This window comes from Triticum aestivum, chromosome 7A (assembly GCF_018294505.1).
Source record: "Triticum aestivum cultivar Chinese Spring chromosome 7A, IWGSC CS RefSeq v2.1, whole genome shotgun sequence".
NCBI classification, from domain to species: Eukaryota; Viridiplantae; Streptophyta; class Magnoliopsida; order Poales; family Poaceae; genus Triticum; species Triticum aestivum.
Window position 1 is genome coordinate 43,415,607 of NC_057812.1, and position 13,116 is coordinate 43,428,722.

Sequence of the window (13,116 nt, forward strand, 5' to 3'; positions counted from 1 at the left end):
GAATAAATGCGAGCACCAGGACTTGAATCCTGATGGGCCGAGGATATCATAATCCCTCTAACCATCCAACACAGGTTGGTTCGCCCCCTATGAACACCTTCAAGAGAATGAGCTGGCATATATCCTGAGATTTATGAAGTCATCGTAGGCGCCTCGTCGTCGACGGGAACGTCTCCTCCCATTAAGAGCGCATCGTCGAAAATCATGAAATAAATTCAAAAATAATGCGAGCACCTGGACTTGAACCCTGGTGGGATGGGAATACCACCGTCCCTCTAACCATCCAACTACAAATTGGTTCGAGCTGGGGAGATTATGTGACGGGTGGACATCGTGGGTACCAAACGATGTACTGACTGTGCTTGAATAGTGGAGATAGTTAAGATGCCGGTATTATATCCACTTCCTATTTAGCTGAACATTATCTGACCAAAGAATATACGAAACTTTATAATGAATCATGGTCTCAATATGTGAAGTAGAACTAATTATCCTTTGACCAAATGCCCTTTTATCATTGATCATTTTTTATTGTTTTTCGCCCGTGGCAACGCAGGGAATATATTAGTCATGTGGTAATGTATGAGAATATCGTATCCCGTTATAATGCAGGGACAATTATTACAGGATCTATGAAAATACTAGTACAAGTATCGGGGTGCTTTCTTAAATTTTCGTTTGAGAAGGTAAAGTTTCTTGTCATTGTATGCTAAATCAGATCAATGATTCGTTTGAAAAGGTAAATTTTCTGTAATCGTATATTACCATTTTTCTTTGCAGCTATATATTATAATGCAATTAATTGTCCTCGTTACAATTTACCTTTGTTTTATTACCACGAATAAGTTTACCTTTGTTTTTTTACGACGAATTGAATGCCTTTTCCCCGAAATACTGTAGTTTAATGTCGAAATGTAAATCCAAAAGTAGCCCTTATTATATGCATTATTAAGAAAGGTCCATTGATACAGCCGGTCAAATATGGAATCAGATGGAAAAGTCCGCAAAAAGGAAGCAAATCGAAAAGTTTATGAAATTAATCGTCCAACAACTCACACCTTATACTAGACACCCGAGGCTGAGGTCTGGGCAGACTGAATCCACCATCAAAACTGACAATATGGCTTCCTTCTCCTCTTCCTCTACTAGCGTGATCACCGTCCTCTTGCTGCTCTTGCCCGTCCTCCTTGCGCCGCCGGCGAGTGCCGTCCCTGTACTTGCCGCATGCAAGACCGTCGGCGGCGGGAGCACCTACTTCGACGTCACGTTCTGCCTGGAGGCCCTAGGCTCCGTCGGCGGTGGCGGTCTCTACCGAGACCTCGCCGCCGCTGCCGTGGGCCTCCTCGCTGCCAACGCCACCAGCACGGAGGCCAAGATCGGCCGTCAGCTTGGGGAGAGCGGCGTGAAGATTAAGGCGGGGGACGCGGCCCTGGCGCGGCCCCTCCGGTCGTGCCTGTCGCTGTACGGCGGTATAGTGCACGGTGGGCCTGCGTGCGCTGCCGCGGTCAAGGGCGGGAAGTTCGGCGATGCGACGGCGATCCTGGAGAAGGCAGCGGCCGCAGCGAAGGAGTGCGAGGACGGGTTCAGGAGGAGCAACGCGGCTTCGCCGCTGACGGCGGAGGACGATGACGCGTTCAAGCTCGCAAAGCTCGGCGTCGCGTTGCTCGGTTTCGCTTGAGAGCGCGGAAATGAATATTGTTGTTTTGAATAAAATAAATATTTGCATATACTATAATACGTATCTTTCTAGTTTAGTTGTTCTACTTGTAATCCTCGTGCTCTTTGATCTCTGATCCTCGTGTGTTTTTGTTAGATCAGCGTTGTGTGTCGGGAGGCCAAGGTCCGAAATGCTGCTATCCGGTGTCGGATAGTCGGGTAACAAAATACGAAAAGGTGAGACGGCACCCAGGTGTCCCGGCACCCCCCCTTACCCAGCAGCAGGTCATTTGCGGTGGCAGGGTAATTAAGCAGTCAATTTGCTGACACGAATAGGGCCAGTCTAGGCTGTAGTTGGCATAGTAGGCATGGCAGTAGGCGCAGGCGGAGCTTCAGCAAGGCTGAAAGGGCCGTGGCCCGCCCAGCCCATGGAATTTTATACACTATATATCTACTTCCGGACCTTTGTCTCAAAAAAAAAATCTACTTCTGGACCTTAAAACAGCAGCTCACATGCTACCTTTTTTATTTCGCCGCACACCTTTGGGCTGCAAGCTCCGCCACTGGCAGTAGGCACTGTTGAGACTGTGGTAGAGGCCAGGCGGGCAATCGTGTACAACTGTTGGTCAGCTTTTTCCATATCCAATAGAAAAATGAAGCATGAACATGCAGCCATGCAGCCAAGCGCAGTTGTCTCGGTCAATCATGCAAAAAAAAGTAGACAGAGTATGATGTGGCCAATGGAGAGCGGCGTTGCAGAGGCCGAGCGTCAGGTAGCTCGGTATCCCCTAGGTTGGAACGGACTTCGCGATTCCTTCTTGTCATGCGCTTCCGAGGTATACGGGCTAATATACACATGCATGAATAGTGCAGCCGTATGGAAGTGGCACATTGTCAGGCCCTGCTCGCACGGGTTAAACGAACGCGGGTTTTTGAAATAGCACAGGATAAGCCTGTCCTGTCTGCAGAGTTGCAGCAGCAATTATTGTTGTACTGGCCAAACGAAAAGTATTAATTTTCTATTCAGCTATTTTTGGTATATGTACCATCGGAGCATTTTCTTTTTTTGTAAACTAATCTTCAAATTAGTGTGCAATTAGTTATTCTTTTTTAGCAGACAATTAACTAACTGTGTGCTTCTTCTTAATTTTTTTTAAAGAGCTCTCTTAAGATGGTCCCTGTTACCTCTTAAGAGGCAAGAGAAATATTTGCTTTGTCCATTCATCAAGGATATATTTGACCACACAAATTGTAATATGGCAATTACTTGTCAAAACTAATATTTAAAACATTTCCCACATCTCCTTTTAATATAATAATAGTTCACATTTGACCCCCCTACATATGTGTTGTATCTACCATATGAAGATGAGTAATTATCATGTTGTATAATATGATAAATATCCATGTGATCCTAATGAATTATATACACACTACAAAAGACATTATTATAATTCATCTAGATTGCAACGTAATAATCATCGGTATGTATATTTGCATCATTCTGAGAGAGCCAATAAAGGAAAATAAATGTACACACATGCTAGGACCGTATGAATATTCAAAATGTTCTCCATTATACTGTTGGAAATATGCCCTAGAGACAATAATAAATTAGTTATTATTATATTTCCTTGTTCATGATAATCGTTTATTATCCATGCTAGAATTGTATTGATAGGAAACTCAGATACATGTGTGGATACATAGACAACACCATGTCCCTAGTAAGCCTCTAGTTGACTAGCTCGTTGATCATAGATGGTTACGGTTTCCTGACCATGGACATTGGATGTCGTTGATAACGGGATCACATCATTGGGAGAATGATGTGATGGACAAGACCCAATCCTAAGCCTAGCACAAGATCATGTAGTTCGTATGCTAAAGTTTTTCTAATGTCAAGTATCATTTCCTTAGACCATGAGATTGTGCAACTCCCGGATACCGTAGGAGTGCTTTGGGTGTGCCAAACGTCACAACGTAACTGGGTGGCTATAAAGGTACACTACAGGTATCTCCGAAAGTGTCTGTTGGGTTGGCACGAATCGAGACTGGGATTTGTCACTTCGTGTAAACGGAGAGGTATCTCTGGGCCCACTCGGTAGGACATCATCATAATGTGCACAATGTGATCAAGGAGTTGATCACGGGATGATGTGTTACGAAACGAGTAAAGAGACTTGCCGGTAACGAGATTGAACAAGGTATCGGGATACCGATGATCGAATCTCGGGCAAGTATCGTACCGCTAGACAAAGGGAATTGTATACGGGATTGATTAAGTCCTTGACATCGTGGTTCATCCAATGAGATCATCGTGGAACATGTGGGAGCCAACATGGGTATCCAGATCCCGCTGTTGGTTATTGACCGGAGAGTCATCTCGGTCATGTCTGCATGTCTCCCGAACCCGTAGGGTCTACACACTTAAGGTTCGGTGACGCTAGGGTTATAGAGATATTAGTATGCGGTAACCCGAAAGTTGTTCGGAGTCCCGGATGAGATCCCGGACGTCACGAGGAGTTCCGGAATGGTCCGGAGGTAAAGAATTATATATAGGAAGTGCTATTTTGGCTATCGAGACAAGTTTCAGGGTCACCGGTATTGTACCGGGACCACCGGAAGGGTCCCGGGGGTCCACCGGGTGGGGACACCTGCCCCGGGGGGCCACACGTGCTGTAGGGGGTGCGCCTTGGCCTGTATGGGCCAAGGGCACCAGGCCCAAGAGGCCCATGCGCCAAGAGATAAGGGAAAGGAAGAGTCCTAAAAGGGGAAGGCACCTCCGAGGTGCCTTGGGAAGGATGGACTCCTCACTGGCCGCACCCTTCCTTGGAGGAAGGGCCAAGGCTGCGCCCCCCCCCCCCTCTCCCTTGGCCCTATATATAGTGGGGGGAAGGGAGGGCAGCCATACCTAAGCCCTGGAGCCTCCCTCTCCCTCCCATGACACATCTCCCTCCTCCTGCAGCGCTTGGCGAAGCCCTGTTGGAATCCCGCTACTTCCACCACCACGCCATCGTGCTGCTGGATCTCCATCAACCTCTCCTCCCCCCTTGCTGGATCAAGAAGGAGGAGACGTCGCTGCTCCGTACATGTGTTGAACGCGGAGGTGTCGTCCGTTCGGCGCTAGGATCATCGGTGATTTGGATCACGACGAGTACGACTCCATCAACCCCCGTTCTCTTGAACGCTTCCGCGCGCGATCTACAAGGGTATGTAGATCCACTCCTCCCTCGTTGCTAGATGACTCCATAGATAGATCTTGGTGACACGTAGGAAAATTTTGAATTTATGCTACGTTCCCCAACAGTGGTATCAGAGCTAGGTCTATGGGTAGTTTCTATGCACGAGTAGAACACAAAGTAGTTGTGGGCGTTGATTTTGTTCAATATGCTTACCGTTACTAGTCCAATCTTGATTCGGTGGCATTATGGGATGAAGCGGCCCGGACCGACCTTACACATACTCTTACGTGAGACTGGTTCCACCGACTGACATGCACTAGTTGCATAAGGTGGCTAGCGGGTGTCTGTCTCTCCCACTTTAGTCGGATCGGATTCGATGAAAAGGGTCCTTATGAAGGGTAAATAGCAATTGGCATATCACGTTGTGGTTTTGCGTAGGTAAGAAACGTTCTTGCTAGAAACCCATAGCAGCCACGTAAAACATGCAAACAACAATTAGAGGACGTCTAACTTGTTTTTGCAGGGTATGCTATGTGATGTGATATGGCCAAAAAGAATGTGATGAATGATATGTGATGTATGAGATTGATCATGTTCTTGTAATAGGAATCACGACTTGCATGTCGATGAGTATGACAACCGGCAGGAGCCATAGGAGTTGTCTTTATTTATTTATGACCTGCGTGTCAACATAAACGTCATGTAATTACTTTACTTTATTGCTAACCGTTAGCTGTAGTAGTAGAAGTAATAGTTGACGAGACAAATTCATGAAGACACGATGATAGAGATCATGATGATGGAGATCATGGTGTCATGCCGGTGACGATGATGATCATGGAGCCCCGAAGATGGAGATCAAGAGGAGCAAAGTGATGATGGCCATATCATGTCACTATTTGATTGCATGTGATGTTTATCTTGTTTATGCATCTTGTTTACTTAGAACGACGGTAGTAAATAAGATGATCCCTCATAATAATTTCAAGAAAGTGTTCCCCCTAACTGTGCACCGTTGCGACAGTTTGTTGTTTCGAAGCACCACGTGATGATCGGGTGTTAGATTCTAACGTTCACATACAACGGGTGTAAGACAGATTTACACACACGAAACACTTAGGTTGACTTGACGAGCCTAGCATGTACAGACATGGCCTCAGAACACAAGAGACCGAAAGGTCGAGCATGAGTCGTATGGCAGATACGATCAACATGAAGATGTTCACCAATGATGACTAGTCTGTCTCACGTGATGATCGGACACGGCCTAGTTGACTCGGGTCATGTAATCACTTAGATGACTAGAGGGATGTCTATCTGAGTGGGAGTTCATAAGATGAACTTAATTATCCTGAACATAGTCAAAAGGTCTTCGCAAATTATGTCGTAGCTCGCGCTTCAGTTCTACTGTTTAGATATGTTCCTAGAGAAAAATTAGTTGAAAGTTGATAGTAGCAATTATGCAGACAATAAAAGGCTTATGTCCTTAATGCACCGCTCAGTGTGCTGAACCTCGAACGACGTCTGTGGATGTTGCGAACATCTGACATACACATTTTGATAACTACGTGATAGTTCAGTTAAACGACTTAGAGTTGAGGCACCGAAGACGTTTTAAAACGTCGCGAAACATATGAGATGTTTCGAGGGCTGAAATTGGGATTTCAGGCTCGTGCCCACGTCAAGAGGTATAGGACCTCCGACGATTTTCTTAGCCTGCAAACTAAGGGAGAAAAGGTCAATTGTTGAACTTGTGCTCAGATTGTCTGAGTACAACAATCGCTTGAATCGAGTGGGAGTTGATCTTCCAGATGAAATAGTGATGGTTCTCCGAAGTCATTACCACCAAGCTGCTTGAGCTTCGTGATGAACTATAATATATCAGGGACATATATGATGATCCTTGAGATATTCGCGATGTTTGACACCACAAAAGTAGAGATCAAGAAGGAGCATCAATTGTTGATGGTTGGTGAAACCACTAGTTTCAAGAAGGGCAAGGGCAAAAAGGGATGCTTCATGAAACGGCAAATCAGCTGCTGCTCTAGTGAAGAAACCCAAGGTTGAACCCAAACCCGAGACTAAGTGCTTCTGTAATAAAGGGAACAGCCACTGGAGCAGAATTACCCTAGATACTTGGTAGATAAGAAGGCTGGCAAGGTCGATAGAAGTATATTGGATGTATTATGTTAATGTGTACTTTACTAGTACTCCTAGTAGCACCAGGGTATTAGATACCGGTTCGGTTGCTAAGTGTTAGTAACTCAAGCTACGGAATAAACGGAGACTAGCTAAAGGTGAGATGACGATATGTGTTGGAAGTATTTCCAAGGTTGATCAAATATCATACGCTCCCTCTACCATCGAGATTGGTGTTTGCGTTGAGCATAGACATGATTGGATTATGTCTATCACAATACGGTTATTCATTTAAGGAGAATAACGGTTACTCTATTTATTTGAATAATACCTTCAATGGTCTTGCACCTAAAATGAATTGTTCATTGAATCTCGATCATAGTGATACACATGTTCATGCCAAAAGATATAAGATAGTAATGATAGTACCACCTACTTGTGGCACTGCCACTTAAGTCATATCGGTATAAAACGCATGAAGAGGCTCCATGTTGATGGATCTTTGGACTCACTCATTTTTGAAAAGTTTGAGGCATGCGAACCATGTCTATTGGTGTATATGCATGAAGAAACTCCATGCAAATGGACCGTTTGGACTCACTCGATTTTGAATCACTTGAGACATGCAAATCATACCACATGGGCAAGATGACTGAAAGCCTCGGTTTCAGCAAAATGGAACTAGAAAGCAACTTGTTGGAAGTAATACATTTTGATGTGTGGAGTCCAATGAGTGCTGAGGCATGTAGTGGATATCGTTATGTTCTTACTTCACAGATGATTTGAGTAGATGTTGAGTATATTTACTTGATGAATCACGAGTCTGAATTATTGAAAGGTTCAATTAATTTCAGGGTGAAGTTGAAAGATCATCGTGACAAGACGATAAAATATCTATGATATGATCATAGAGATGAATATCTGAATTACGAGTTTGGCACAGAATTAAGACATTGTGGAAATTGTTTCACAACTAATACAGCCTGGAACACCATAGTGTGATGGTGTGTCCGAACATCATAACTGCACCCTATTGGATATGATGCATACCATGATGTCTCTTATCGAATTACCACGATAGTTTATGGGTTAGGCATTAAAGACAACCACATTCACTTTAAATAGGGCACCACGTAATTCCGATGAGATGACACCATATGAACTATGGTTTAGAGAAACCTAAGCTGTCATTTCTTAGAAGTTTGGGGCTGCGACGCTTATGCAAAAAAGTTTCAGGCTGATAAGCTCGAACCCAAAGCAGATAAATGCATCTTCATGGACACCCAAAACAGTTGGGTATACCTCCTGTCTCAGAACCGAAAGCAATAAGGGATTGTTTCTAGAATCGGGTCCTTTCTCGAGAAAAAGTTTCTCTCGAAAGAATTGAGTGGGAGGATGGTGGAGACTTGATGAGGTTATTGAACCGTCTCTTCAACTAGTGTGTGGCAGGGCACAGGAAGTTGTTCCTGTGGCACCTACAACAATTGAAGTGGAAGCTTATGATAGTGATCATGAAACTTCGGATCAAGTCACTCCCAAACCTCGTAGGATGACAAGGATGCGTACTACTTCAGAGTGGTACGTAATCCTGTCTTGGAAGTCATGTTGCTAGACAACAATGAACCTACGAGCTATGGAGAAGCGATGGTGGGCCTGGATTCCAAAATGGCTTGAGGCCATATAATCCGAGAGAGGATCCATATATGAAAACAAAGTGTAGACTTTGGAAGAACTACTTGATGGTCGTAAGGCTGTTAGGTACATATGGATTTAAAGGAAGACGGACAATGATGGTAAGTATCACCATTAAGAAAGCTCGACTTGTCGTTAAGATGTTTTTCGACAAGTTCAAAGAGTTGACTACGATGAGACTTTCTCACTCGTAGCGATGCTAAGAGTCTGTTGGAATTATATTAGCGATTACTGCATTATTTATGAAATCTTGCAGATAGGATGTCAAAACATTGTTTCCTCGACGATTTTCTTGAGGAAAGGTTGTATGTGATACAACCGGAAGGTTTTGTCAATCCTGAAAGATGCTAATAAGTATGCAAAGCTCCAGCAATCCTTCTAAGGACTAGAGTAAGCATCTCGGAGTTGGAATGTATGCTTTGATGAGATGATCAAAGATTTTGGGTGTATACAAAGTTTATGAGAAACTTGTATTTCCAAAGAAGTGAGTGGGAGCACTATAGAATTTCTGATGAATATATGTTATTGACATATTGTTGATCAGAAATGACGTAGAATTTCTGGAAAGCATATAGGGTTATTTGGAAAGTGTTTTTCAATGGAAAGCCTGGATTAAGCTACTTGAACATTGAGCATCAAGATCTATAAGGATAGATCAAAATTCTTAATGGTACTTTCAAATGAGCACATACCTTGACATGATCTTGAAGGTGTTCAAGATGGATCAGTCAAAGAAGGAGTTCTTGCCTGAGTTGTAAGGTATGAAGTTAAGACTTAAAGCTCGACCACGGCAGAAGAAAGAGGAAGGACGAAGGTCGTCCCCTATGCTTTTATCATAGGCTCTCTACAGTATGCTATGCTGTGTACCGCATCTGAAGTGTGCCTTGCCATGAGTCAGTCAAGGGGTACAAGAGTGATCCAAGAATGGATCACAGGACAGCGGTCAAAGTTATCCTTAGTAACTAGTGGACTAAGGAATTTTCTCGATTATGGAGGTGGTAAAAGAGTTCGTCGTAAAGGGTTACACCGATGCAAACTTTGACACTAATCCAGATTATTCTGAGTAGTAAACTGGATTCGTATAGTAGAACAGTTATTTGGAATAGCTCCAAATAGAATGTGGTAGCTGCATCTGGGAGATGACATAGAGATTTGTAAAGCACACACGGATCTAAAAGGTTCAGATCCGTTGACTATAACATCTCTCACAAGCATAACATGATCAAACCCAGAACTCATCGAGTGTTAATCACATGGTAATGTGAACTAGATTATTGACTCTAGTAAACTCTTTGGGTGTTAGTCACATGGGGATGTGACCTTGAGTGTTAATCACATATCGATGTGAACTAGATTATTGACTCTAGTAAACTCTTTGGGTGTTAGTCACATGGGGATGTGACCTTGAGTGTTAATCACATATCGATGTGAACTGGATTATTGACTCTAGTGCAAGTGGGAGACTGTTGCAAATATGCCCTAGAGGCAATAATAAATTAGTTATTATTATATTTCCGTGTTCATGATAATCGTTTATTGTCCATGCTAGAATTGTATTGATAGGAAACTCAGATACATGTGTGGATACATAGACAACACCATGTCCCTAGTAAGCCTCTAGTTGACTAGCTTGTTGATCAATAGATGGTTACGGTTTCCTGACCATGGACATTGGATGTCGTTGATAACGGGATCACATCATTGGGAGAATGATGTGATGGACAAGACCCAATCCTAAGCCTAGCACAAGATCATGTAGTTCATATGCTAAAGCTTTTCTAATGTCAAGTATCATTTCCTTAGACCATGAGATTGTGCAACTCCCGGATACCGTAGGAGTGCTTTGGGTGTGCCAAACGTCACAACGTAACTGGGTGGCTATAAAGGTACACTACAGGTATCTCCGAAAGTGTCTGTTGGGTTGGCACGAATCGAGACTGGGATTTGTCACTCCGTGTAAACGGAGAGGTATCTTTGGGCCCACTCGGTAGGACATCATCATAATGTGCACAATGTGATCAAGGAGTTGATCACGGGATGATGTGTTACGAAACGAGTAAAGAGACTTGCCGGTAACGAGATTGAACAAGGTATCGGGATACCGATGATCGAATCTCGGGCAAGTATCGTACCGCTAGACAAAGGGAATTGTATACGGGATTGATTAAGTCCTTGACATCGTGGTTCATCCGATGAGATCATCGTGGAACATGTGGGAGCCAACATGGGTATCCAGATCCCGCTGTTGGTTATTGACCGGAGAGTCATCTCGGTCATGTCTGCATGTCTCTCGAACCCGTAGGGTCTACACACTTAAGGTTCGGTGACGCTAGGGTTATAGAGATATTAGTATGCGGTAACCCGAAAGTTGTTCGGAGTCCCGGATGAGATCCCGGATGTCACGAGGAGTTCCGGAATGGTCCGGAGTAAAGAATTATATATAGGAAGTGCTATTTCGGCTATCGGGACAAGTTTCGGGGTCACCGGTATTGTACCGAGACCACCGGAAGGGTCCCGGGGGTCCACCGGGTGGGGACACCTGCCCCGGGGGGCCACACGGGCTGTAGGGGGTGCGCCTTGGCCTGTATGGGCCAAGGGCACCAGCCCCAAGAGGCCCATGCGCCAAGAGATAAGGGAAAGGAAGAGTCCTAAAAGGGGAAGGCACCTCCGAGGTGCCTTGGGGAGGATGGACTCCTCACTGGCCGCACCCTTCCTTGGAGGAAGGGCCAAGGCTGCGCCCCCCCCCCCCTCCCTTGGCCCTATATATAGTGGGGGGAAGGGAGGGCAGCCATACCTAAGCCCTGGCGCCTCCCTCTCCCTCCCATGACACATCTCCCTCCTCCCGCAGCGCTTGGCGAAGCCCTGTTGGAATCCCGCTACTTCCACCACCACGCCGTCGTGCTGCTGGATCTCCATCAACCTCTCCTCCCCCCTTGCTGGATCAAGAAGGAGGAGACGTCGCTGCTCCGTACGTGTGTTGAACGCGGAGGTGCCGTCCATTCGGCGCTAGGATCATCGGTGATTTGGATCACGATGAGTACGACTCCATCAACCCCGTTCTCTTGAACGCTTCCTTGCGCGATCTACAAGGGTATGTAGGTCCACTCCTCCCTCGTTGCTAGATGACTCCATAGATAGATCTTGGTGACACGTAGGAAAATTTTGAATTTATGCTACGTTCCCCAACATATACATTATCTGCTCTAACAAAAATTGTGTTACCCCTCAAAAAAGATGTGCAATAACACTGGTACACATGGTCGCTTTGTTACAGAAAAATTCCGATGGTATTTTGACTGTGTTTTTTGCTATGGTTTGATCAAGCAGTATTCATTTATGGTGTTTTCTTAAAACAAATGTAGTGCATCTTCTTTTTAATTTCCCAACCGACAACATAATACAAGCATAGATATATATGACAGGACATGACAAGCTTCTTATTTCATTTGTCAGACATGATGATAAGGTACGTTATGCAAAACAAAGTTGGAAACAAAATATGGAATTAATTAGCTCTATTTATTTTATTTTCTTATATACTCCCGGTTTAAAAGGAAAGGAATAAATTATAATGATTTCTTTTCTTAACTATACCGCAACAATGTCCATACTAAACCCCACCCGTCATTAATGGTATATTACCTCATATTACCTGCTAAGAGGTACTCCCCCCATTTTTATGTACTCTGCATATTAGTTTTGACTGTTGTCTAAATAATAAGAACATTTACAGTAATAAATCTAGATGATGTGAAAATATATTCAATTATGAATACAGTGGTGTTAATTCGGTGGTGTACATGTTATTATATTTTTGTACAAACTTGTTGAAAGTTTATAAGGTTTGGCGTTAGACAAATTTAATATACAGAGTAATTAAAATTGTAGGGGGTAATAGTTATATCAGCCATTAGATAATTAAAATTTAATGGTCTATATTGCTTTGGACCACCTTGAAATTTCTCTAAAAAATGTTATGCCGCCGTTCGGGTGCTAATAACACATGTTCACCGCTAATTTCTCTATTTTCATAAAACTTATTCTCAAATTATTGTGCAATTATCTACTATTTTTTGATAAAATATTTAGTTAAATGTGTGTCTTTTCTTAAAAAAAATGTTGTGCATTCGGGTGCTAATAACACATGTTCATCATGGATTTCTCTGTTTCTACAAACTAATCCTCAAACTAGTGTGCAATTGGCTACTGCATCAAAGTAGTATCAATATTCTAATCTGCCTGACGTCGCACACGTCGCTATCTGTTAGAATGTTACAGCCACGGGCTTACTCCACCTGCTCGTTTTAACCTGTGCAGTCTGCTTGCCTCTTTCGTTATGATTAAAATCCCACGATTAGTGTTAAATTATGGTTAAGGACCTTAAATTGTTTTCGTTAACTGTTTCAGCCCTACAACTTTTTAATACATACCAAAATCATATATT

The 13,116-nt window shown here is 43.7% G+C and overlaps 1 protein-coding gene across 1 annotated transcript; it reads left to right on the plus strand.

Annotated features, from left to right (window-relative positions):
* Positions 1 to 991: 991 nt before the first annotated feature.
* LOC123152943 (putative invertase inhibitor) lies at positions 992 to 1,734 on the plus strand. Its single transcript, XM_044572301.1, has one exon. It carries the CDS (start codon positions 992 to 994, stop codon positions 1,676 to 1,678), a length of 687 nt encoding a protein of 228 aa, XP_044428236.1. The 3' UTR covers positions 1,679 to 1,734.
* Positions 1,735 to 13,116: the final 11,382 nt, after the last annotated feature.